We start from the raw sequence: 26,861 nt of genomic DNA, 5'->3' as shown, positions 1-26,861 counted from the left end.
ATAGTATTGTAGCTTTTTCTCATCTTTTTCAAAATTCATTTGTATGTGGAATATTCATTTGGAAAAATGTGGCCTTGCTTTAGCATTTACAAACAACTTTGATTTTCTCTTTAGTAAATCACTGGAAAATAAATTGAGTTGTGGGAATTTTCTCATAAATAAACCTATAATCATTCAGCCCTGCAACAAAGGAAACATTTCTAAAGATTGCTGTTGTTTTCTCCCAAATCCTAGCCCTCATTTTTACTACCAAACATTCATGCAGAACTATTTCAAATTCATATAGTGCTGACACTGAAGTGTCAAAATTGTTCTTATTTTAACTTGAACACCCCACCCTTCCTCCAAGGAAGTCAAGGTGGTATACATGCTGTGCTATCCCTGTCCAAATTATCCTCGCAATAACCCTTTGAGGTAAGCTAGGCTGCCTCCAATACTGGAAGGAATATGAGGCTATGGTGGCTTTGAAGGATGCCCCCCGCACCCTGGGGTGGGGAATGAGAGCTGGGGATTTCACCCTGAGGGAGCCCCAACCCTGCCATTCAAAATGGTATCACAGAACTTTAAATGTGTAGCATGGATACGGCCAAAGTTTAACAATACAAAAGTAAGACAAGCAGAAACAGAAGTTACCTCAGACCCAGATAAACGACATCACAAACCAACTTATGATGCTGAATCCCCCTTGAAAAGGAAATATAGCCCCTTATTTAACTAATATTAAACTGAAATGTTAAAAAAAGCAATGATCTAAAACAAAAAATGGATAAAAGCACAAGAGGAACTTAAGATTCTCAATCTCCCTGGCAAGATGCAGAACTCTTTCACAGACAAATTTACCACGCATAGAATAGGCTTCACAGTTGTATAGTTGCACTGGGACTACCATCATATATTTTTAGGCACCAGGCAAAAAGGTTTCTTCTATAGCCAGGCCTTTGGCCTTTAACTCCCTCTGCCCCCTGCCTGCCCCCCAACACACATACAGACTGAGAGAGATTCAGAGCAGAAGACATTACCCTCTCTCCCTCTTTCTTGCAGTGCCCTGCCTGCATTTCCAAGAAAAATGCTGAAGGAAGAGGTGACATGTTTCTGGGCCCACAAGCGGGCACCAAGAACGAGGAGGAATTTTTTATAAAAGGGGCTTTATTCTCCCAAGTAAGACTCGCCTGGTGCCTTCATTATACTACCTATAGGTACCAAGCAAAAGCGTTCCTTGTCAACTGAGGCCTTGGGCTGAAGTAACATCTTATATTCTTTTAAATGTGTTTGTGGGAGAGGGGTGTGTTTTTTGTTTGTTTATGTTTTTGTTCTGTATTTTGTGTTTCTATCTTGTATTTTTATGCCCTGAGATTTTCAAATGAGGGGGAAATCAATCAATTAAATTTCAGAGGAGCCTCTGAGATCCTTCACGTGAAATGAAAACGACAGCCCCAAGGAACTGTGCAGGTCCCTCAACTTCCCATTATTGTTCCACCTCCGCTGAAAAAAAGTTATCAAATGCGGATAAATATGAGATAATTAAAATAAAACACATAATATTTGTTATGTACTGAAGTTCTCACCCTGGGCCAGCAGGGGGATACTGTAGATAGTTCAGGTCCACATATGCAAATAAGGGATCAAAAGTGACGCTCAGTGATTGGATAGTTACAGAAAATGGTTACTGTGGAGCTTTATATAAGCAGGCTGGTTGAACCCTTCAGTTCAGTTCTGTTCCAGCTTACAAATAAAGAGCTGCTTTGGAGAAATTGCTGCGTCGTCTGCTATGTCTACCCACTATTCAACACTGTTCATAGCTGAAGCAGATAGACTCTCACATCTTACAGAGAGCACAAAAGATAAACTGGCTACTAAGTCACATGTCAGGGTGACTCAACAGTTGGCAGTTAGGCCTGAATAACTTTAGTAGGCCCAAATGACTGTGCAGTCCCAGCACTTCCCAGCCTCCTTTGCTGCTTCTGCTCTCATGTGTCTTTGTCACATGGCATGTACCTCCATACAAACTGCCCACACTTGTATCCTGAGGTGGTCACTTCGGTGCAGCTAACCCTGCTGTTTTATTTATTAAACAATATTCACAAACCACTTAATCAGAAAGACCGAAACAATCTGTAATATTCATCATGATAAAATAAAAATTGAAAATCAAGTAGACATACTAAAATAGATGAAGTAGACATACTATATAGATGAAGTCAACAGTTTTAGGGGAAAAAACACCTGTCAGGGAACTGCCATCTGAGACGCAGGAGGTGAAAGGGCTCACGGAGGGTGAGAGAGACCATTCAGCTGAGGAGGGGACCAGCAGGGGGAGAAGTGGAGTTCCAAGGGAAAGTGAGTCGGAGGGAGGGCTCAGAGAAACTTCAAGCGAGAACAGTGGGGAGGTTTCAGGACCTCCTGTAGGGACACCCACTCCTCGCCGGAAACTGTCACGCCGAGAGTCCAGAAGACGCGTTTCCGTTAAGGAGCTTTTATGCTGGAAGAAGTTCCGTAAACGCCCACTGTCCGATTCAACGAGTGACTGATGGAGCCATGCTTAAGGAGCTCCGTCACAGACAGAGGTTTGTGGACTTAGCCAAACTCTGAGGGACTAGGATTTTACGCACAAGCAGCTCACCATCCCATCACAGCAATCGGACAGTCCCCGAAAGCAGCTTGTGCAGAGAGGCATCATGAGCAACCCAGCCGGAGCCGGGGGAGCAGGAGGAGCTGGAGAGGGTCCAAGCCTGGAAGAAAGGTACAGGGTGTTGGAAGTCCAGCTAGCACTGCAAACGGCGAGGCTAGAAGAAAGGAGGGCGCAGGATGCAGAAAAGGCAAAAGGCGCTACACTAGCAAGAAAGATGCCAGGATTGGTGCAGAAGTTTGGGGGGGGACCCCAGGAACTACCAAGCCTTTAGGACAGAGATGCAGTATGCTCTCGAACTGCAGTTTAACGACTTTCCCGACGAGGCATCGCGAGTGGCGTTTGTGATTGGCCATCTCGAAGGGGGGGCGAGAGACTGGGTTAGACCCCTGATGGCAGGGAATAGTGAAATGCTGAAGGACACGAGGAAGTTTTTTCGCGCCATGGATTTGATGTTTTCCAGCGAGATTGAACAGGGACTGGTGCGCAGACAATTGATGGCTTGCAAACAGGGGAGCCGATCGGTTCGTGAGTACTGGACTGAGTTTACAATGTTGATACATAAATTGGGATGGGACCTATCGGCGGAACCCATTCAAATGCTCTTTGAAGAGGGGCTTTCTTCGGCGGTGAAAGACGAACTTTCCCGGGCGCCTAGGGGCGGAGTCTATGGACCAGCTGACCAAATCAGCGCTGACCATTGGAGCGCACCAGGAGGCAAAAGCCTTGGAGAAGCGGGAGGGGAAAGGAGAGCGTTGGAGGGATTTCCGCATTCCAGAGATTCCAGAGCCAAGTTTCCCGCCAGGAGAGCCGATGGAAGTTGGAACAGCGCGCGCGCGCGCAGTTTCAAATCCCAGTGAAGGGAGGAAGAAGGAGGGAAAGAGCGCCAAGAAATGTTATCTCTGCCAGCAGCCAGGTCACTTTGCCAGAGTCTGCCCGCAAAGAAAGGAATGGCAAGGGATGGCGGGAGCTGTTGGGGGGAAGGAGGAGGGAGTCCAGGAGCCAGTAAAAGCCAACGCCTGGCTGCCACCGTCAGGGCACTGCAGCCAGGCCAAGGAGCAGTAAAAGTGCCCACTCCGGAACCTCCAAGACCAGCCCTAGTAATAGAGGTGTTGCTAGAGCTGGCAAACGGATACCCACTAAAGACAAAGGCGCTGTTGGACTCAGGCAGCTCCTGTAAGTTTATGAGTAAGGAGTTTGCAGCTGAACACCAGATACAGATACTCCCTTTAAGCAACCCCCTGCAGGTGACCACGATCGATGGGAGGGAGCTGTTGGGAGGAGAAGTTAGCCTACAGACCGTCCCAATGGTTATGAGGGTGGCCAGGCACACCGAAAGGATAGCGTTCAATGTGGCCACCCTGGGAGGGGCTCCCGTCATTTTGGGAATAAGCTGGCTAGCGTTGCATGACCCGCTAGTGGGCTGGCATCAGAGAGTGGTCTCCTTTGGGTCAGCACATTGCCTGGAACACTGCAGAGAGGGAAAGGTGCCAGAAGGGGCAAAAGCCTTTCTAGCAGGGACGGAAGTGGCGGACAAAGGGAAGGTGCCCAAACAATACGCTGACCTGAGCAAGGTCTTCAGCGAAAGGGAAGCAGATAAACTACCACCGCATAGAGACTTTGACTGCCAAATTAACCTGGTCCCTGGGGCCCAGCTCCCCGTGGGCAAGCTGTACGCCATGTCAGACAGGGAAATGCAGGAGTTAAGGGAGTTTATTGATAAAAACCTGAAGAGGGGCTTCATCAGAGAGTCCAGAGCGGTGGGGGGGAGCCCAGTGTTTTTTGTGGACAAAAAAAACACGGATAAACCCAGGCTTGTAGTGGACTACCGGCGGCTAAATGCCGTGTCAGAACCAGTGACTTTCCCCATGCCCAGGATTGATGACATTTTGACCAGGGTGAGGAAGGGAAAGATATTCACGAAACTGGACCTGAGAGGGGCATACAACCTGATACGAATAAAGAAAGGGGATGAATGGAAAACCACCATGTTCACCCCTTTGGGGGCTTTTGAATATCTCGTTATGCCATTCGGATTGCAATCAGGCTCCGCCTGTTTTCAGTCGCTCATGAACCATGTCCTGGGACCTTTGCTCTACAAGAATTGCGTGGCCTTCCTCGATGACGTGCTGATATATTCAGAGAATGAGGAGCAGCATGTAAAGGATGTCAGGGAAGTGCTGAGCCAGCTGCAAGCAAACCAGCTGTGGGTGAAATTGGAGAAGTGTCAGTTTCACACCAAGGAGGTGGAATTCCTGGGGTACCGCTTATCAGACAAGGGATTAGCCATGGATCCAGGCAAGGTCCAGGCGGTGCTGGAATGGAAGACACCGAAAACGAAAAAGGATGTGCAAAGGTTCTTAGGGTTTGGGAACTTTTACCGTAAATTCATCAAGAACTTTGCCCACTTAACGGCTCCCATCACGGACTGTCTAAGCAGCAAGAAGAAATTCGTTTGGACGGCGGAGGCGGAGCAAGCATTTGAGGAATTGAAAAGGGCATTCGCTTCGGAAGAACAGCTCCTGCATGTGGATTTACAAAAACCCATGAGAGTGGAAACTGATGCCTCAGACCGGGCGGTGGGGGCGGTGCTGCTTCAGCCAGGGAGCAATAAGTTGGAATGGAGACCGTGTGCCTTCTTTTCGCGTAAGCTGAACAAATCCGAGAGGAACTACACCGTATATGACCGAGAACTACTCGCCATTCACGAAGTGTTCCGGAGATGGAGACACTTACTAATTGGCGCACAGCATAAGGTGCAAGTGTGTACGGACCACAAGAATTTGGAGTATTGGAGAACGGCACGAGTGCTCAACCAACGACAAGTGAGATGGGCCCAGGAGTTCTCCAAATTCCATTTTGAAATCTGCTATGTGCCAGGTCCAGAAAACATCAGAGCGGACGCTCTCTCTCGCAAACCTGAATATTTGGAGGGGGAGGGAGCGCCTGAAGAGAGACATATTATCCCAGAGGACCACTGGGTGTGTGGGGCGGCCTGGGTGGGGCAAAGAGAACTGGTAGAGGGAACGGTAAATGATGAATACGCCCAGGATAAGCTCAGAGGTTTAAGGAGAGAGGGAGAAGACCCCGGAGGTTTCGAAGAAAGAAACGGGGCATTGTATTACAAAGGGGCACTATATATACCCGAAGGGGAATTGAGGGGGAGAGTACTCAAACAGCTGCACGACAATCCCACAGCGGGGCATTTTGGGCAACACAAGACCATGTGGTTGGTGACCAGGGAGTTTTGGTGGCCCAAGGTGAGGGAGGATGTACGGGAGTATGTGAGAAGGTGTGACCAATGCCAGAGAGCCAAAGGAGAAAGGCGGGCACCAGCGGGGTTATTAGAACCGTTACCCACACCAGAACGACCGTGGGAGGCGGTATCGATAGATTTTATGACTGATCTGCCTAAATCCCAGGGGAAAACCGCCATACTAGTCGTAGTAGACCTGTTAACTAAGATGGGTCACTTTGTAGCTTGCTCACATGCAGTCACGGCGGAAGAGACAGCGAAATTGTTTGTAGAACATATTTTTAGGCTGCATGGCGCCCCCTTGAGGGTGGTCTCCGACAGAGGGAAACAGTTCACGTCCAGATTCTGGAGGAAACTTATGAGCTTGTTGCACGTAGAGGTCAACTTTTCGACTGCCAGGCACCCTGAGACCAATGGGCAGGCGGAGAGGGCAAACGGTATCCTCCAACAATACCTGAGGTGTTATGTCAATGACAGAGAGAACGATTGGGTCGAAAAGTTGGCGCTAGCGGAATTTGCTTACAATAATGCAGAGAATGTGTCCACCGGGATGAGCCCCTTTTTGGCTAATTATGGGTGCCACCCCAGGGCGTTTCCAGGGGGAGGAGGGGAGAGATGGAGTGTCCCGGCCGCTGAACATTTTGTAGAAGAAATGGAAGCGATCCATCGTCAACTCCAACTCAACTTAGAAAGGGCCAAAGAAGAATATAAGAGGCAGGCAGACAAGAGCAGAAGGGAAGGTGAAACCATTAGGGTGGGGAGTCAGGTCTGGCTATCAACCCAAGGGTTGCCGTTCAAGGGGGGTTGCAAGAAATTGAGACCCAAAAGATTGGGACCATTTGAGGTCATCCAACAGGTCAACCCAGTGGCTTTCAGACTCCGGTTACCGAACCGCATGAAACTGCACCCAGTATTCCACAGGTCATTACTGTCACCATATAGGGGGGAAGGTGAAGGGGTATCCACACGGGGGCCAGCCATAGAAGAAAGGGAAAGCAGCAACCATGTGGCGGAAATCATCGACTCCAGGTGGAAGGGTAATCAGGTGGAGTATTTGGTCGCGTGGGAAGGGGAACCGGAGTCGGAAAACACCTGGGTGACGGCAGAGGAGGTCCGTGACGAGATCTTGATCGAAACGTTCCACCAAAGGTTCCCCAGGAAACCTCAGCCAGTAGCGAGGTTCCGGAGGGAGTACTTTGGCACCACCGACGATGAGGAGGAACTGGAAGGATTCAGGGAATCGGAGTTGGAAGGAGGAACAGACTCCGATGAGGAGGAGTACTTGGAAACCGGAAACAGCAAGAGGTGGAGGGAAGTGTTCGAAACTTCGGAAGATGAGGGAGGTTCCTTCAGGGGTTTTGCTCCCTCGCCTCCCGCAGAGGAGGGGAGGGAAGGGGGTGAAGGGGGCCCTGGAGGGGAGGTGGATGTCAGGGAACTGCCATCTGAGACGCAGGAGGTGAAAGGGCTCACGGAGGGTGAGAGAGACCATTCAGCTGAGGAGGGGACCAGCAGGGGGAGAAGTGGAGTTCCAAGGGAAAGTGAGTCGGAGGGAGGGCTCAGAGACACTTCAAGCGAGAACAGTGGGGAGGTTTCAGGACCTCCTGTAGGGACACCCACTCCTCGCCGGAAACTGTCACGCCGAGAGTCCAGAAGACGCGTTTCCGTTAAGGAGCTTTTATGCTGGAAGAAGTTCCGTAAACGCCCACTGTCCGATTCAACGAGCGACTGATGGAGCCATGCTTAAGGAGCTCCGTCACAGACAGAGGTTTGTGGACTTAGCCAAACTCTGAGGGACTAGGATTTTACGCACAAGCAGCTCACCATCCCATCACAACACCCAATAAAATTACATGTATTTTTACATTACTTGTAGATTTTAACAACTCCCACTGATAATAAGATAGTTGATTATTTTACGTTTTGAAACACCATGGAGATAATATCAGGTGGGATTTCTAAGTGTTTACATCGTTCCATGCTAAATAAAAACATCATAAAAAAGGATATTGTGGCAAATTCCTGTCACTTGGAAGAGCTCAACATCCAACCTGCTTCCTCGTAAGTTATTATTGTTCTTGCATTTTTACAGTCACATTATGTATTTTTTGTTTTTATGTTGTAAACGGGCTTGTGATATTCAGTTGAAGGGCAGTAGGTAAATTTAATAAATAACAAAAAATAAAAAATAATTTTATGAGCAAGCATTTCCCCCAGTATTTTTGTATAAAACATCAGCTGACGAGCACTGTTGCAATCCGTAACGCTTTTAAAGTTTATTTTCAGATGCTGCATCAATGGGAAGAGGAAATCAAACAGTGGTGACAGAATTTATCCTTGCTGGATTTTCCAGTTTCCCAGACCTGCAGATTCCCTTGTTTCTGGTGTTCTCTCTAATCTACCTGGTAACTTTGATCGCGAATATAATCATCATCACTGCAATACGGCTTGACCGCAGCCTTCACATCCCCATGTACTTCTTCCTCTCCATCCTCTCCTTCTCAGAAATCTGCTACTCACTTGTCATTATTCCCAATATGCTTGCAAATCTTCTAAGAGAAAAGAAGACCATTTCCTTCATTGGCTGTGCTACTCAGATGTGCATTTTCCTGGGCTTTGGGTGCACAAATTGTATGCTTCTAGCAGTGATGGGGTATGACCGATATGTCTCCATATGCAAACCTTTACGTTATCAGATTTTGATGAATCAAAGTCTCTGCACCAAACTGGTGGCTTGTTCAGCAACAACTGGATTTCTTTTTTCCACCTCAGAGACCATTATCATATTTACCTTGCCTTTCTGTGGACCAAATAAACTTAAGCACTTCTTTTGCGATTTAGCACCTTTGCTTGAATTAGCCTGTGGCCGAAACTACATAGGAGAAATTGTCATTTTTGTTATTTGTGTTTTGGTTGTATTTTGTTCATTTCTGTTCATCCTTCTCTCATACTTTTTAATTGTTAACACTGTCTTGAAAATCCCCACAACGGCTGGGAAGCGAAAAGCCTTTTCTACTTGTGCCTCCCATCTTATCGTGGTCGTAGTGCACTTTGGTTGTGCTTCCATTATCTATTTAAGGCCCAAATCCAGATACACACTAGATGAGGACACTTTTATTTCTGTCTCTTACACAATGGTGACTCCCTTGTTGAACCCCTTAGTGTACAGCCTGAGAAACAAAGATGTTCAAATAGCGCTTAAGAAATCGCTTGGCAAAACCTCCTGCACTCAAAGAATCTGAAAATCCAGAGGGAAATAGTTGTCACCTTATGAAGGAAGGTGAAGACAGGTGACCCCACCTTGGCCTGAAGTCACCCCCCCCAACCAGGCCTCAAAACTGTCCAAAATTCCTTTTGTCTTCTAAAAATCCAAAACAGCTTTTCTGTGGATTCTCACAAGATGCTGTGGCAAGGGCAAACCGTTACTTTTAAAGGCTAATGAATAGGCTCTGTCATCGCCAAGAATACTCAGGCCTGAGAACTGAATCTTATTTCATTCTAACTGCAACATCTTGGACATGCAAGGCTTCTCACACACACATCCCTTTCCCAAGACAGCTTTCTGTTCATGCTCAGAGGAACTCATGGGCAGGACTCTGGAAGAAGGAGGAGAGAGGGGGGAGGGAACTGGAAAGGGGTATATATGCTTGTGCACATGACTGTGAACTCGTGCATGCTTTTTGTGAGTTATCACACTTGCTCCTTCTACCAGTTCATGGATGGTAGAAATAAAAGCTTTGTCTCTGAAACTATTCCTTGAGTGTCTGTTGACTCCCACTTCCCTTTCCCGGGCACAATATTTTTCCCACCCAAGGGCAAAGCCTCATAAGGCTACATTTCTTGGTGCGCTGGCTGGGAAAAACAGAATTCCCTGAGGATAAGGGATGTGGGTTCAAGGCGTCCCTGCGGTGAACACCTCGGATTCGGCGTCAGCAGTTCCAGTGCACATCCTGCCAAGTTCGTGGGAGGAATTGCCACCCGTTCCTGAGTGGAGACACTGCAAGGACCAGAGAAAAAGCAAAGGCCGTGCAGAAAGAAGGTACCTCGAGGAAAAAGGTAAGGCTCCACAGGGATAGGTGGGAGCAAAGAGAGTTTGATCAGCTCCACCAGTAGGGCAGTAAAAAGTGCCACTGGTTTTGGTTTTGCCCAGAAAAGCAGCAAAAAGGGTGCTGCTGGGCCCCGGTAGAAGTCTAAGCGCTGCCAGTTGGTTGTTGGTTTTGTGCCCAGAAGAAGCAGAAAAAGGTGCTCTTGGGCCCTGGTCGAAGTCGTGAAGCACTGCCGGTTGTGGTTGGTTTTGGTAAAAAGGGGATTGGGGTAGGTGCATGGGTTTCTGAATGTGGGGGGGGGGACACTTCAGTGAATGTTTTGAGTGTGTGAGACGTTGGAAGCAACGTGTGGTCTGTGACTGAGTGAGAGAAATGACGTTAGGAGGACGGGGTGTCCCAGTATCCCAGTATCCAAGTATCCCAGTGTCCCAGTATCCCAGTGTTCCAGGGTCCCAGGGTCATGGAGAAAAAGCAGTAAAACAACTCCCACGACCCCCCCCTGCAATGTTTCCTGAACAAATTGGAAAGATGCCACGAAAGTAGATGACTGGGGATTTTAAAAACTGAAGAAAAATAGACTCCAAATACTTATGTGAAGTTCCTGACCGTCCCCCATGGCTTAAGAAAAGTAGAACTGTGATTACCCATGCCATGCCAAAACTGTGCCCAGTATGGCAGCAAGTACAAGTTAAAAAAAAAAGAACCAGCAGTCTTTCCAGACCCAGAAGAGGAAGGAGGAATAATTAGCCCCCCTCCACCCTATGCAGCAACTGCACCAGGGCTAAATGAGGTTCCCCCTACCCAACCCCCAAGCAAAGAGACTGAGGAAGAAAGAGAAGAGGAAGTTGAGAATGGTGAAATTCAGAAGGAATCAGGTGAAATGGACAAGCAGACAGTCCAAAAGAGTATTTCAGTATGTGAACTGGCACAAAGAAAAGAGCAGAAGATTTTAAAGAGCCGCGTGAGATAGAGCCAGTAAGCAGTCCAAAAGAGTGAGCTGGATGTGGCTTCTTGGTTCTAGAAGCAGCACAATGCAAGGATGTGAATTGACAGAAAGAAACAGAAGGTAAGGCTTTGAGAGTCGCATGGGACAGAACTGTTAAAAAAAGAGACAATTAAACCCGAGGGATTAAAAGCCCTAGGATTACAATACTGACCTGTCAGGGCTGCCCTAGGTCCCAGCTCACAAAGGACCAACGCTGCTTCGTTGTTAAGTATAAAAGTCTTTATTGAAGTTCAGTTTCACTTCCAGAGCCGCAGCGCGCAGCCCCACGTCTAAAGTGTCAGACCACTGATGCTCCGTCTGAGTCTCCTCCCCCCTGACACCAATTTAAGATCCTAGCCTTGCTCCACCTTCTCCGCTGCTCCTTCCTCCTCTGGGTCCGCCTGCCCGCCGGGGTTCCGCCCTTTCTAGCCTCTTCTCCCGCTGATTCCCCTGAGCCTTCTCCCTCCCTCCGGCGGGCTTTAGGAGCTGGTTCCCCATCCGGGTCTCCTGCTGTTCCGCGCGCCTGCACATTTGAACTTGGCGCGCGCGCCCAGCCAGCAGCTTTCCTCCTGACCGTTTCACTGCTGCTGCCACTGCTTCCCCCTTCGGGGGGGCTAGCTGCAACTGACCTCCCTTCCGTTCCCCCACTCTCCGATGGAGGCGTGGTCAGCCCTGACTCCCTCTCTGGAGGAGACGCTGGCCCTGACACATGTGACTCCTCCCCCCCACTATGCTCTGGTGGGGAAACTGGTCCCGATCCTCCACTGCTGCTTTGGGGTTCCCCTCTAGCTCCTTGTTTCTGGTGCGTCCCCCCTGGGACCCCCCTTGCCCTGACCATAGGCGCCCCCTTCTGGGAATCTTCTGATTCGCTGGAGAAGCTCATGGAATCTCTCGGGCCACTGTCATACTCCCCTACGCTGCCCTCAGATTCTTCCCCTTCGCTCTCCCAATCCTCTCTCCCCAGTGCTCCTGCTCCTGATTCCCTAACATGACCATTGAGGAAATCCGCAAGATACATGCCCTCAGGGCAGCGGACAATACTGATGTTGCAATTGAGGCAGCTAAAACTCCACTTTGATGGCCCCGTCCCACCGAGTGTACGATCCCCTGGAGCCATCCGACGTCCAGGACCACAGACCTCCAAGCACCTTAATCAGAATCCTTCTTTCGAAGAGGACCCAGCCAAAATAATTAGGGGTTTGTCTTCAAACAGCCAGAAGGCCAGAGGCAAAGACTTAATCCCGGAGGGTGTCCACGGGAGGGGCAGAGGACGCCTAGGGAAGAAACCAGTGCGCCATCTGCAGGCAAGAGGGTCACTGGGAAATGGAATGCCCACAGGCCCCTCGCCCGAGAAAATCCCCGCTCCCCACAGGCTGAGAACAGTAACCACGTACCCAGCCATGCTGCCTGGCCTTGATCCAACAATGGTTGTTCAGCGCACAGAGTGAGGTTTCTGAAAATGATTCCCCCCCCCTCATCTTTCTTGCTCAAAAACTGTTGCAGAAAGCATGTGAACAGACTGTTTCTCATTCACGCAAGTAACAGGACATCAGCTTTCCCCCCCCCCCCCTTGTGCCAGGCGCTTGGAGTAGCTTATCTCTTGGCAGCTACCTCAGAAGGACACTGCTGCATTCAGCCAGCTACTCTGACCTGCTACTGCCTGGAGCCAATTAGGATTTACAGTCAAGCGACAAAAACCCCCAGAAGGCCAAGGGTTACCCACCCCCCTGCCCCAAGTACTAACCTGAAGAGTGATTTCTTAAAAGCAAGTGAATGCTTTCTGTGAACTTTGTCAAGTTTTTCTTTTTAAGGTGCAATTTTACTCTGAAAGGAGCTGCGGCATAGGAATTTTGAAACTTTAAAACTTTGCCAGTACACGGGAACACCGTGCCCCTCCTGCTTAACACTAACAATCTTTGGCAGATGAAAACTGAAATTTGCAACATGGCTTACAGGCCGCAAGAGCTCTGAAAAAAATAGAGCACAGGAAAAAGACTTTTAAAAATCTCAGCTGGCAAACAACCCATGAAGCAGGACTGTCAAACTGGGCTGCCATGTACCCCTTGCGAAGTTTCCTGCCAAGCATACCCTTTTGAGTTAATATACCTTATGTGCAAATGCTATCTGTCAATGTACAGTCGCTGCCGTGTTTGTTTTTTCTCTTCTCTTGACAGGTAAACCGGCCAGAGGCTGTCCTGTTTCTCTACAGCTGTTAAAGTCACCGGCATCTGTAACACCTGATCTACCTGATCTACACCGGCCCCTTTGACTCACCCCAGACGCTCCAGCCTTGTTGGAAGAGACCCAAGACGTCCAACGCCCACCAGACGCCCCGACGCCCGTGAGATAGCCCTGCCTTCCTGCATCACCCCTGGACGCTTTGCACGGCTCAAGAATCCAGCATGGATTGAAAGAGGACATTTTCTCATTTTCTTTTCTTTCCCTTTGCATATACAGTTTTTATAGAAGGTTGCTGGGCCCCTGGATAGCTTTACACCACACCTGCAGAGAAGGGTATTTGTATGGGATGTTCAATCAGGGAAATTACGCCCCTGCCCGCTTCCACCTGGCAGAGCTCCACCCAGAGCCTCCAGAACTTAACTGAAGCCCCCTTTGAACCACAGCACCAACTTGGTAATAACCCTGTGCACGAATCGCACAGATAAGGCTAGGTTCACCGAATTACTGGCTGGCTTTGTGTCAATAAATCAAAGAGCGCCAGTGACAATCTGCAATCGCACCTTCCCAGCCCAAATTGTTACACCTGAGTCCACGCCAGGAACTTTTTCTGGCTTGGTGTGGCCTTCAGAAGGGGAAGGTAGTGTCTCTGCTCACAGACGTGTGTCTGCACCCCGTCAAAGGAGGCGTTCAGCTGACCTAGCAACAATTGCGGGAGGCAGCTCCCAAAAATTGGGGCATGCATCAGTGGCCTCAAGAAAGGATAGTGGCCCATTTTGGGACGCGCCTTGAAGAAGGCTGTCCAAAGATTAAGAGGGAGGAATGAAGGAAGGTGAAGACAGGTGACCCCACCTAGGCCTGAAGTCACCCCCCCCCAACCAGGCCTCAAAACTGTCCAAAATTCCTTTTGTCTTCTAAAAATCCAAAACAGCTTTTCTGTGGATTCTCACAAGATGCTGTGGCAAGGGCAAACCGTTACTTTTAAAGGCTAATGAATAGGCTCTGTCATTGCCAAGAATACTCAGGCCTGAGAACTGAATCTTATCTCATTCTAACTGCAACATCTTGGACATGCAAGGCTTCTCACACACACATCCCTTTCCCAAGACAGCTTTCTGTTCATGCTCAGAGGAACTCATGGGCAGGACTCTGGAAGAAGGAGGAGAGAGGGGGAGGGAACTGGAAAGGGGTATATATGCTTGTGCACATGACTGTGAACTCATGCATGCTTTTTGTGAGTTATCACACTTGCTCCTTCTACCAGTTCATGGATGGTAGAAATAAAAGCTTTGCCTCTGAAACTATTCCTTGAGTGTCTGTTGACTCCCACTTCCCTTTCCCGGGCGCAATATTTTTCCCACCCAAGGGCAAAGCCTCATAAGGCTATACTTGGAATCATGAAACACAACAAATTTTGTATAACTCTCTGGACGAAGAATATCTCTGATAGTTCTGCAGCTGTTCCTTATCTTTCTACTCATCTGGATATAGAATATTCATTTGGAAAATGGTGGGCTTGATTTAGTAGTTACAACTTTGATTTTCTGTTTAGTAAAATGCTGGAAAAGCTCCTGCTTCACCCAACAAATCTGAGAATCGAGAAGGAAATACAAGTTTTCACCTTGAAGAGGAATCATTAAACACAACAAATTTTGTATAACATTCTGGACAAAGCAGATCTCTGATAGTACTGCAGCATTATCTTTCCACTCATCTAGATATAGAATATTCATTTGGAAAATGGTGGGCCTGATTTAGTAGTTACAACTTTGATTATCTGTTTAGTAAAATGCTGGAAAGGCGCGGGTGGCGCTATGATCCTTTTGAGTGAATCTGCGCAGTCCCTTGCTCAGTCCCAGCTCCTGCCAACCTAGCAGTTCGAAAGCATGTCAAAGTGCAAGTAGATTAATAGGTACCGCTCCGGCGGAAAGGTAAACGGCGTTTCTGTGTGCTGCTCTGCTTCGCCAGAAGCGGCTTAGTCATGCTGCCCACATGACCCGGAAGCTGTACACCGGCTCCCTCAGCCAGTAAAGCGAGAAGAGCACCGCAACCCCAGAGTCGTCCGCGACTGGACCTAACTGTCAGGGGTGCCTTTACCTTTACCTTTTTAAATGCTTGGAAATATATTGGTTTGAAAGGGGATTGTCTCATAAAGGAAGCTCTAGAACAAAAGACACGTTTCAAAAGATTAGTCTTGTTTCTTCCCAAATCTTAACCCCAATTTCATGACCAAACATTCCTGCAGAGTCATTAAGTGTTGAAACTTAACCAAGGCATCAAGATTGTTCTTCGTGTTGAAAAATCTTCTTGATGTCAGTGAGATAAGTCACTATGCAACGTTTAGAATACATCTGAAGGCAGTCCTGTTTCAGGAAGTTTTTTAATGTTTAATGATTTATTCTGTTTTATATAATGTTTTAATGTTTTATTTTATGCTGGAAGCCGCCAAGAGTGGCTGGGGCAACCCAGCCAGATAGACAGGGTACAAATAATAAAATCAGCAGCATCATTATCATCATCATCATCATGTACTGTATATTTGGGCTGGGGGCAGTTGGGTATGCTGGAAAAACTCAACATTTCTGCTTATCTTTGTGGAGGTGGCTTCTTCTGCTCTTGCTTCACCCCAGTAAAGACTATTTTTAAACAGGGAATCATGTGAAAGTATGTCTGTTGTTTTTCAGAAATTTGAATTGATTTGGAATGGACCTAATTTCTGCTCTTTTGCTTTCTCAAAAAACAATTAGTATGGCATACGTTCCTTTTCCTTAGTTCTCCTGTTATGTACTGAAGTTCTCACCCTGGGCCAGCAGGGGGATACTGTAGATAGTTCAGGTCCACATATGCAAATAAGGGATCAAAAGTGATGTTCAGTGATTGGATAGTTACAGAAAGTTGTTACAGTTGCGTTGTACTGCAGCTCTATATAAGCAGGCTGGCTGAACCCTTCAGTTCAGTTCTGTTCTGGCCTGTGAATAAACAAGAGCTGTTTGAAGAATCACTGTGTTGTTCACCCACAACTTAACATCTCCCATCTCATTAGTTTGAATTCAGTGAGGAGACCTTCAGAGCAAACAAATACAGTGGTACCTCAGGTTACAAGTGCTTCAGGTTACAGACGCTTCAGGTTACAGACTCCACTAACCCAGAAATAGTACCTCGGGTTAAGAACTTTGCTTCAGGATGAGAGCAGATATCGCGTGGCTGCGGTGCAGCGGCAGCGGGAGGCCCCATTAACTAAAGTGGTACCTCAGGTTAAGAACAATTCCAGGTTAAGAACGGACCTCCAGAACGAATTAAGTTCTTAACCCGAGGTACCACTGCACAGAATTAGTTTGCCTGTTCTGACAATTGCTTTTTGAAAATTGTTGGCTGACACATATACAGCATACGCAAAACGGAGCTTTGCCATTTTTACAGCATAAATTTATCTTAGCATTAATATTTATATAATTTAAGCCTGCAGAGCAACATATGGGGAAAAAAGCTTATAATTTTTTATTTGCCCATTAGATAATTAGATATAGGGCCCTTCCAGATGGGGTTTTTGCCAAATTCCCTTCTGCATTTATGTGCTTTTTGTTTTGCAGCGAAGAAGTGGTGGTGCTTGAAAAATGAATGGAAAAGTATTTCTCAGTATTCCACTCAGGACCTTGACCTTGAAGGGCAAAATATTCAAGGGAAAATATTCAGTTCTGTTTGGGGGTCAGGTGGTCCTGAACCAGCACCAACAGAGTCAGTTTCTGGATCCAGCATCCGTGTCAACATGCTGCTGTCTGTATTTCTGCACTTTTATATGCATGCTGTTCTCCTTGGAGCATATACACCTGACATGCCTGTTTAAATTCTAGTTTCGTGACTGCTATTTAAAAAAAAAATAAATCCATCGGTTCTGCTCACTGGCTCTGAAAATTATGCCAGAGTAATGATTCACCAGCTTAATTGTTGTCACGGTTGTAGCAGAGGGTAAAACACCTGCCAGACTTTTTCAGATGCAATACAGCCCCAGAGCAGAAGGATTATTAAGCGCAAAAACCAATTGTGTTATGACCGACTGAAATTTGAATTATGGATTCTTCGGAAATGTTTACCATTTCTCCCCTACTGCTATATCCAAATCTGCATGCTCAGCTCATGTATTTATATGCGGAACATGCAGGAATGTAATAGTGGTTATTATACAAGGGGGAAACAGGCCGTTAAGAGACTGTTTAATGTAACCGCTTGAGGGAGAATTGAGAAGAAAGCCAAACGGCACTAAAGTAAAAAGCGTGGAAAGCATGTGGGTCTAAACAGGGAAGTGGCAATCATTTGCTACAGATTAATGTTTATACCTTTGGTGCTTTATTGAAACTTTGGAGCAAGGGAGGCCATGGGGGATTAGTGGAACGCATGGGTGGAATACTGGGAAATGCTTTTTCCGTCGTTTTTCAAGTATCCCCTCTTGTTCATTGCAAAGCGATAAGGACATAGTTGCAGGAGGCAGAGGAACAGACTTCTCAACCTAGGTAAAGCAGAAGGTCAGTGGCTTCATCCTGAACTTTGTTCTGGGGGTTGGAGTGGTGAAGGCAAGGGGACAGGTAGCACTACAGAGTGATACAGGAGCACCTTTCACAGGGCAACAGGACAAGACACTCCTCAGCTTTCTTTGACTTTCTAAGGTATATGCTACTGAGATTATGCATGTACAATTTGCCTATATTTCTGTGTGTGTCCATATAGAAGATCGATCAGAGCTAAAAGAGAGGAAGTGTGAATTTCTAAGAAAGGCTACGTGATGGGGGCAAAAGTATAAAGAATAAAAGCTGTGAGATGTGGCGCCCCCAGGCAATTTCAATGTCTCTTATGCCGGCTTGAAGATGGCGCATGATGAACGTGAGGTTGCAAGGAGGTCCCTGCTTTGGATGACAGAAGACTGAGCAACAGAAGATTCACTGATGGGGAAGACGAGCCGAGTTGTGACCATCTCTGCTCTGACATGTCTGTCTCAGGTAAGGCGCCTTGGATTTCAGTTTGGCCAGAAAGGAAAGCCAGCAGGGAATTAGAATTCAAATAGGGATCTGTATTGTAAAATGTAGAAAGCATCTCTCAGTCATGCAGTGGAGAGAGAGAGGAGAATGAAATATCTGGCTGGGGTGTAGAACAAAAATTAATATTATATCCCTTGAGGAAGAAGGCAAAGATAGCTCAGTTGGTTAGAATGCAGTGCTGATAACACCAGGGTTGCAGGTTTGATCCCTGTATGGCCCGACTGCATATTCAGGTTGGATTAGATGACCCTTAGAGTCCCTTCCGATTCTATGATTTAAAAATGGAGTGGATGTAGAGGAAAGAATAAAAGCCACTTTGACTTTTTCATCTCTTGAAGATTCCTCAGGTGACACTGCAGGAGACCTGTTCAGGCACTGACCAGTGAGTATGTTCATGGAATTAACTGCTTCTTGCAGTTGATTGAAATTTTGAGTGAAATTAAGTGAAATTTTGCCTCAGTTTTCAGGTGGAAGATTGAGGGAGGGGGAGACACACACTCTTTGGCAATGGTCTCAATCATGGGTAGGCAAACTAAGGTCCGGGGGCCGGATCCAGCCCAATCGCCTTCTCAATCTGGCCTGCGGACGGTCTGGGAATCAGAGTGTTTTTACATGAGTAGAATGTTTCCTTTTATTTAAAATGCAGCTCTGGGTTATTTGTGGGGCATAGGAATTTGTTTATCACACACCCCCAATATAGTCCGGGCCCCCACAAGGTCTGAGGGACAGTGGACCGGCCCCCTGTTGGAAAAGTTTGCTGACCCCTGTAAGGAAAGCTTGGGTCCTCGAGAAAGTGTATTTAGTGGTGATACAAACACCATCATTTCCTAACTGGTTTCATTGTACAGGGGGCTGCAACAGCCATTTTAAAGAGTCTGACCAGAAGTTACAGACTCGCAAGAAATTTTGGGGAATTTGGCATCCAACTTCCAACATCCAAAATAAGAGGGGGACTTGGGGGCCACCTATCTGAATCCCCTTCAGTAACAAGGCCATAGCTGTCAACTTTTCCCTTTTCTTGCGAGGAATCCTATTCGGAATAAGGGAATTTCCCTTAAAAAAAGGAAAACAGCTATGAACAAGGCAGGGAAACGGATATTGTATTGGGTCACTTTGAACTTGTTGGTGTGGGTTTCCCTATGTTCTTGTGTCAATTTCTCCTAAAGGCCCAGTTGCCATAGCCCAGTTTAACAATTTTTCATGGAAATGTGTTCAGATGTTCTCCAATTTTTGAAAAATTTGAGTCACTCTGCCACTAAGTTTTGTCATTGTGGATTTGTAATGTCTGGGAATTGTCATTCTTCCCCAGAAAATGGAGATGTATGCCAATGCTGGCTCTGGGGTGATCTTAGGCTTGTTTACTTGCCCAGTTTGCAAATATTTTAAACCAGAACCCCTGCACTTTCTCAAAATCTCACCATAGGTGTGGGATTATTGGGGGGGGGTGTCACACCCTCTCCAGCAAAGCAAGCTTTCCAGAATTAGTCTTAAGGTGAGTCCTGGACCACATGCTTCAAACGTGAATCCATGCTTGATGCATAGAGTCACAACTTTTGAAGGCCACTAGACTTCTTTGCCTCTTGGGGCCAGGTTTAGAGAGATCCTTAAATAATGTCAGTGAGCGCTGTGGAAATTGTGTGTGCAGAAGAGGAGTTCTGAGCTACTTGGAACCAACTGAACATAGTTTTGAAAGGAAAAGTATCACTTTAAAAGCTTATATTGCCAGCCGTCTTTCAAACAAGCATCTCATTGTCAGCCCTCCGTTATCACCCAGTAAATTTCCTGTGTTTATCTGCACTTGGGATGTTCAAAGAAAAGAAGTATTAGAGATGGCTGAGGCTTAAGATGTTTGAAGTAACTGTGCAGATTACAAAACCAAATCATTTATTGATTTAATCTAATATATTCATATCCTGCCTTTCTCCCAAGGTGGTCTTCAGCTAAATACCATAAATCAGATGAATGTTAAGCATTGATTAAACAGTCCTGTCTCCTCTGATCACTTTTAATGTTCTACTTAACAAATCTTGAGTAACCAAGCAAAGGGAAATAGGGGCATTCATGGATGTGCAAACCTGGCTTTTATTTCTATGATATTAACATTTTCTTGAATCGCCAGTTCTCCCCAAAGCTGCTCAAGCCAAAACTGGGTCCATCTCTGGTACATCTGGTAAGTTTCTTTTTGGAAAAAAACATGTTGTAACTGTGTCAGTTGTGTGATGTTTGTGTTGATGAATGATGCCACCAGCTGCATGCTGTCCTGGAATGTGCATTGTGACAGCCTGGGGTTTCTGTGCAGTACTGAGTTCTGTTTCCATTGAAGCCTAATTTTCACTGAAGACCCAAACCTGTGCTAGGGCTGGGCCATATCAATTTGCAGGTTGGGGCTTGTATCCAACTGATTTCCACTCAGAGTAGAGCCATTGAAATTAATGGGCCTAAAAGACCATTAATTTCAAAAAGATCCACTTTGAATAGGGCTAGAACACCTCTGTTTAAAATATTAACATACCCCAGCATAGAAAACTACCATTACAGAGAGAGGACTAGCCATAATATTATCGTTGTACTAGTTTTCTACATAGATGGATTGTTCATGCAGAGGATGTGTGATTCCTGTAAAGCCTGCAGATTAAAATGCTATGGTGCACATTCAGGTCTCCTACCTCAGCCAGCAGCCCTAATATTATATCCCCCTGGATTCAGGGACTGGGTGAGGAGGAAGTGTCCTCTCGCATCCAGTGTCCTTCCAAAATGATACAGTCGTACCTTGGTTCTTGAATTTAATCCGTTCCGGGAATCCATTTGAATCCCAAAATGGTTCAAAAACCAAGGTGCAGATTCTGATTGGCTGCAGGAACTTCCTGCAGCCAATCAGAAGCTGCAGAAGCACCATCAGGCGTTCAGCTTCCAAAAAACGTTCACAAACCGGAACACTCACTTCCGGGTTTGCGACATTCGGGAGTTGATTTGTTCGACAACTAAGGCATTTGACTACCAAAATACCACTGTATTGGTAAATTAGAAATTCTTCATTGTTTGATGTCCTGCTTCTAAATTTTGCAAGACCAACGTGCACATGTGGTTTACAGTAGGTTCCAACAGTAGTTCATATATTTTTTTCTTTTCAGTTACCAGATCTGCACATGTGCATTGATAAAACACCACACAGAAACTAAGTTCAAGAGTGCCTTTGGGTAGTGTTTTGTCATTCTAGATGTGGGGCGGGGGAAGTGGGGCAGGGAAGGCAAATACAGTCGTACCTTGGATCTCAAACGCCCTGGCTTCCAAACAAATCGGCTCCCAAATGATCAAAACCCAGAAGTGAGTGTTCCAGTTTTCAAACGTTCTTTAGGAAGCCGAACGTTTGATGGGGCTTCTGTGGTTTCCGATTGGCTGCAGGGGCTTCCTGCAGCCAATCGGAAGCTGTGCTTTGGTTTCCAAATGTTTTGGAAGTTGAGCGGACTTCCGGAACGGATTCCGTTTGACTTCCAAGGTACGACTGTAGACTGAAGGAACAAATTGAATTGCTCTGCTTCTGGAACAAACTGCAGACATAGGAACCAACTCCTATGTACTCCAAAGTATTTGAGGGGGCCAAGCCCCTCAGAAGTTGATGGGCATTGCCATTCAAATGGGGTGTGTGCACCATCGCAGCGATAGAGACGCCAAAATGCCCAGCAGGCCAGGAATTTATCCTTGCTCTGGGCATGGGGCCAAGCCTCGCTATTGTCTAGTTGTTCCCGCGCCCAGGAGAACGCCCTCTAATTCTTTCCACCATTGGCCAATTTGGCGGCAGGAGGATGATAGGCCAATTCACAGAGGAGGCCCAGGGGGCCACCGACATATCTTCCAGCCCGAGAAGGGGCAAACGGACTTATTTTGGAACAAAAGGATGGAGTGCTGGGAAATCTTCTCATCGCTTGATTCATGATGTTTGGGTTACTACACATGGGCTTAACGGGGGGGCAGGGAGCAGCTCCCCCCCCAAATCAAGTAAATCAATGAAAATACTTAACTAAATGAATTTCTGCCCCCCCTAACATGAAGCCTGCCCCCCCCAACATAAAGCCTGGCTATGCTAAGGTTACCAGATTTTTTCAAAGAATCTGGGGACACTTTTTATAAAAAAAAAGAGGGGGAAAATATATTTTTAAAAAGTTATTTGAAAAAATTAAGAAGTAATATCTTCTCTTCTGTGGTCTTCTCTGTCACGTGGCCTTCCTCTGGGCCCCGGCCTGCTGTCTTGGATTTTAAAAATATATTAATTAAAATTTTCAAAAAATATAAAAGAAAAACAGAAAAGAAAAAAGAGAGAAGAAAAAAAAGAAAAAGCAACAGTTAAAAAAGTTTACATTACTTACTTTCCATACCCAATTTCCTTGACTTCCCCACACCTGCCCTTCTTGTATTCCAATTCCAATTTTTAGCTCAGCAAATTTTTGTCCCCACACTTTACCTTATTTCCTCTGATTCATTTTAATTACCCAATTTTAACTTATAAACCTCCATCTTTATATTTCAAAACTTATTCTTCAAATACTTTTCCGGCCTGCTGTCTTGGAGCGCTAGCCACTGTGGAGTAAGCTCGGGTCAGGCCTGGGCCTGGCCATGTGTCCTTGCCCTCCCGGTGCTCTGCTACCTCTTCTACTGAGTGGTGGCAGCGGTGCGGCAAGGTCAGGGCTCCCCTCTTTTTTCTCCTTCCTCTTTCTCTCTCTGCCTTCTCCTTCTCCTCTCCTCCTTCTCCCTGCGTTGGCTCCAGGGTTTTCCTGGCCCTGGAGCGCTGCTGGGCAGTTGGCCGGGCACTCTTGCGCCTGGCTCGATTTGGGTTGTGTGTGTGTGTGTGTGTCAGCGGTTCCCCCAGTTGATGTGATGGGTGTCCTCGGTTCCCCCTAGGCAGTGGTGGCGGCAGCAGCAGCAGTCTCAGCAGCCCAGAGCCAGCCTGGTAGCGCAGTTGGCTCTGGCTGCCTTCAGGAGCTGCTCGCTGCCGTGGCGCCCGCCATTTTGCGTCGCTGGAAGTCCCCATATGATGTGTCTTGTGCCATTGAACCAATCACGCAACTTTCATTCCCTACTAATAAATCTACAACACTTAAAATTGAAATCCGGGGACATTAAATGAAATCCGGGGACATTAAATGAAATCTGGGGACATTAAATGAAATCCGGGGACATTAAATGAAATCCGGGGACATTCCGGGGACGGATTTTGTCCAGGGACAGATTTGTCAATCCTGGGACTGTCCCCGGGAAACAGGGATGTCTGGTAACCATAGGCTATGCCCATGTTCCTACTTAGTATGAACAATAAACGGCAGTGGTTCTGACTCTCCCCTTCTTTCCCCCCACTTCTGGGCTTGTGGTTGTGATGGTTGGGCTGCTCCTCCTCTGCGGCCTCGTCTCTGTCTGTGTGAGGTACTGCTGCCTTCACTGCCACCCAGCCGGGGAAGACGACAACTCCCAGCCCTATGAAGTCACAGTCATCGCATTTGATCACGACAGCACTCTTCAAAGCACCATCACTTGTGAGTTGAGCAACCATACTAGTCCCATGCTAGCTGCTTAAAATCTATAGAAAGGTTCCTACTAGAGAAGAATGGCAGATCAAGTTAACGGACTACAGTGGTAGCTCGGGTTACAGACGCTTCAGGCTACAGACTCCTCTACCCCAGAAATAGTACCTCAGGTTAAGAACTTTCCTTCAGGATGAGAACAGAAATCGTGCAGCGGCGGCGGGAGGCCCCATTGGCTAAAGTGGTACCTCAGGTTGAGAACAGTTTCAGATTAAGAACGGACCTCCAGAACAAATTAAGTTCTTAACCCGAGGTACCACTGTATGCTGAAATGGCTAAAATGACCAGAAAAGTCAGGAATCAGGAAGACCACAATTTTAATGAGGAATGGGGCAAATTTATAACTTATGTTAAAGACCATTGTAAACAGTTAAAATCGTTAGTAGGATTGGAATATCACTTGTTGTTGAAGGTTGATTCTGGACATAATGGAAGAGGTAAAAGGTTTGGAGTACAGTGGTACCTCGGGTTAAGTACTTAATTCGTTCCGGAGGTCTGTTCTTAACCTGAAACTGTTCTTAACCTGAGGTACCACTTTAGCTAATGCGGCCTCCCGCTGCCGCTGCGCCATCGGAGCACGATTTCTGTTCTCATCCTGAAGCAAAGTTCTTAACCCGAGGTAATATTTCTGGGTTAACGGAGTCTGTAACCTGAAGCATATGTAACCTGAAGCATATGTAACCTGAAGCATATGTAACCCGAGACACCACTGTATTATAAAAGATCCGGGAGGAAATGATTAATAATAGGACCTACATAGGGGAGGATGGAAGTCCAGGAGATTCCTTGGAATCTTGTTTTAATGATTTATGTGTGATATATCTCTGTAAAAGTTGAAAAATCCAATAAATAAAAATTAAAAAAAAACTTTTGAAAAAATCAATAGAAAGGACCCTACTCCAATCTCCATCTGCCTTTGAGGCAAAACCAGTAAACCAGCGCAGAGCAGTCTTGGACATTTCATCCAAGAAAGAAGCAGATCGTTTTGCATTTCCATTATCCCAGTCTTGCTTCCTTCCCATGAAGAGATGCTACAGTTTTTTTAATGTATTCAGCGGTGGAGTGCATGGAAACACTGCCCAGGGCAGGTGTGCAGAGAGGTCCCCCAAGGAGGGGTGGAGAATGCAGGGAGCTCGCAAAGCGGCGCAGAGGGTACACTCGGGTGCCACAGTCCAGGAGAGTGAGTGGCAGCATTGGCGCCCACCCTCCTCTTTCCACTGGAACCGCCGGACCAGGCACAAGGAAACTGCAGCCGCAGCCTCTCTCTGCCCCTAGGTAGGTGTCGATATCCAGAGCTGTAGAAGCAGCTACAGTGGCATAGCGTGGGTTGCTGGCACACAGGGCAGGGCAAGTTTTGTGCCCTCCTGGTGGACTTTGCAGCTGCAATGGGGAGGGGAGCGCCAGGAGGTCATGTGTGGAGCCCACATGGAGGTGAATGGAGCCCGCCTCCAACAGGCTCCTCACCGACTGCCTGCACCTAAGGTAAAGGTAAAGGGACCCCTGACCATTAGGTCCAGTCGTGGCTGACTCTGGGGTTGCGGCGCTCATCTCGCTTTAATGGCCGAGGGAGCCGGCGTATAGCTTCCGGGTCATGTGGCCAGCATGACTAAGCCGCTTCTGGCGAACCGGAGCAGCTCACGGAAACGCCGTTTACCTTCCCGCCAGAGGGGTACCTATTTATCTACTTGCACTTTGACGTGCTTTCAAACTGCTAGGTTGGCAGGAGCAGGGACAGAGCAACGAGAGCTCACCCCGTCGCAGGGACGTGTGGTTTAATCCACAACGCCACCTACCTGCCCACTAAACCAACCCACCTGCCGCCAACCCTCAGCTGCCAAAAATGCCTTTTTGTTAGGGATTGTAGGACGAGACCCACCAAGGAAAAGAAAGAATTTATTGATGTATGCAACAACAGCGGCAAGAGTCTTGATTGCACAAGGATGGAAGAATGAGGAAACCCCGACAAAAGAACAGTGGCAAGAAAAACTGATGAACTACGCAGAACTGGCAAAATTGACACGCAAATTACGAGACAAGGACAACTGTGACTTTAAAGAAGAATGGGGGCCTTTTGCAAATTATTTTAAAAGACAGCAAAATGAATCGGACTCCTTGGCAGGTCTTGAAGAAACATACACAAATTTATTGAGGGTTATCATAGTAGACAGATAATATAAGGATGTATACCATTTTATAACATTGGTTGAGAAATCAGAGAAAGAAGCTGAGGGAAGTCGTAGGGGGGAGGGAGGGAGGGAGGGTTTGTTGGGGAGGTGGGGGGGAATGGGGGAAATAATGAAGATGGTGTGTTTTGATAATTTGTTATGTTGAAATTGTCAATAATTTTTTTTTTAAAAACCGTCAGCTGCCAGGACTCCGTGCCCATTGTGGGGGCACCTGATTGCAACCCCTCAAAAATGAGCGCCCAGGGCCATGGCCCCTCCCCCTCCCCCTCCCCCTACGTCTCTTCTGTGCTATCTTGGACAATAAATTCTGTGTGCTCTCTGCAGTGTGCATTCCTTTGGCTGAAGCGCCCTCGACCATCAATCAGTCACAGCATTGGGGTCATTCTTATCCTCGCTCATTACTGATATTTAAGGTCCTGTAAGTCACCTGAAGAGTTGTGTGTTCTTCTCGTTTTCAGCCTTCCATTCGGTGTTTGGTCCAGCTGCTAGAAGAATGCTTGCAGTAGCTCATTCCCACAGCGTTCTCCCAGCCATACATTACCCTGCTGGGATGGAGACACCCCCCATTTACGAGGAGGCTGTGCACATGAGTAGATTCAGAGTGGCTAGAAGTGGAGAACCAGCCCCAGAGTCACAGCCGGAGGAGAAACAGTCGGTGGATGCCGAGAAAGGACAACAAGCAGATCAACCATCAAGCCAAGGCCCCTGAACCAGATCATCATCAAGTACTGCCAAGACTACTTCAAATTATGTTCCTTTGGTAGATGTACTGTTTTCTAATGCTACAATTCTCAAATTCCCCAGAGAGGCTTGGGAAACCCAGCCGGATGGGCAGGGTATAAATATATTATTATTAAAGGTAAAGGTAAAGGTACCCCTGCCCGTACGGGCCAGTCTTGCCAGACTCTAGGGTTGTGCGCCCATCTCACTCTATAGGCCGGGGGCCAGTGCTATCCGCAGACACTTCCGGGTCACGTGGCCAGC

At 47.0% G+C, this 26,861-nt stretch overlaps 2 protein-coding genes across 7 annotated transcripts; both read left to right on the top strand.

Moving 5' to 3' along the window:
- The first annotated feature begins 7,735 nt into the window (after positions 1-7,735).
- Positions 7,736-9,143, top strand: LOC128405197 (olfactory receptor 10T2-like). The gene has a single exon (XM_053371552.1). The coding sequence runs from the start codon at positions 8,177-8,179 to the stop codon at positions 9,119-9,121; it is 945 nt and encodes a 314-aa protein (XP_053227527.1). The 5' UTR covers positions 7,736-8,176; the 3' UTR covers positions 9,122-9,143.
- A 7,931-nt stretch (positions 9,144-17,074) lies between these two features.
- Positions 17,075-26,727, top strand: TMEM52B (transmembrane protein 52B). Of its 6 annotated transcripts, none has more exons than XM_053371565.1 (6): positions 17,076-17,596; positions 17,948-18,079; positions 18,457-18,500; positions 20,238-20,289; positions 23,475-23,643; positions 26,336-26,727. In XM_053371565.1, the coding sequence occupies exons 2-6, from the start codon at positions 18,026-18,028 to the stop codon at positions 26,584-26,586; spliced, it is 570 nt and encodes a 189-aa protein (XP_053227540.1). In that variant the 5' UTR covers positions 17,076-17,596; positions 17,948-18,025; the 3' UTR covers positions 26,587-26,727. The 6 variants fall into 6 exon arrangements, with proteins under 6 accessions (XP_053227541.1, XP_053227540.1, XP_053227537.1 ...); XM_053371562.1 differs by having other exon boundaries at positions 17,076-17,608; XM_053371563.1 differs by having other exon boundaries at positions 17,076-17,608; positions 17,811-18,079.
- Positions 26,728-26,861: the final 134 nt, after the last annotated feature.

The sequence above is a fragment of the Podarcis raffonei genome, chromosome 17 (genome assembly GCF_027172205.1).
Source record: "Podarcis raffonei isolate rPodRaf1 chromosome 17, rPodRaf1.pri, whole genome shotgun sequence".
NCBI classification, from domain to species: domain Eukaryota; kingdom Metazoa; phylum Chordata; class Lepidosauria; order Squamata; family Lacertidae; genus Podarcis; species Podarcis raffonei.
Note: the sequence above shows the minus strand (reverse complement) of the source record. Positions and strands in the feature narration are given on the sequence as shown.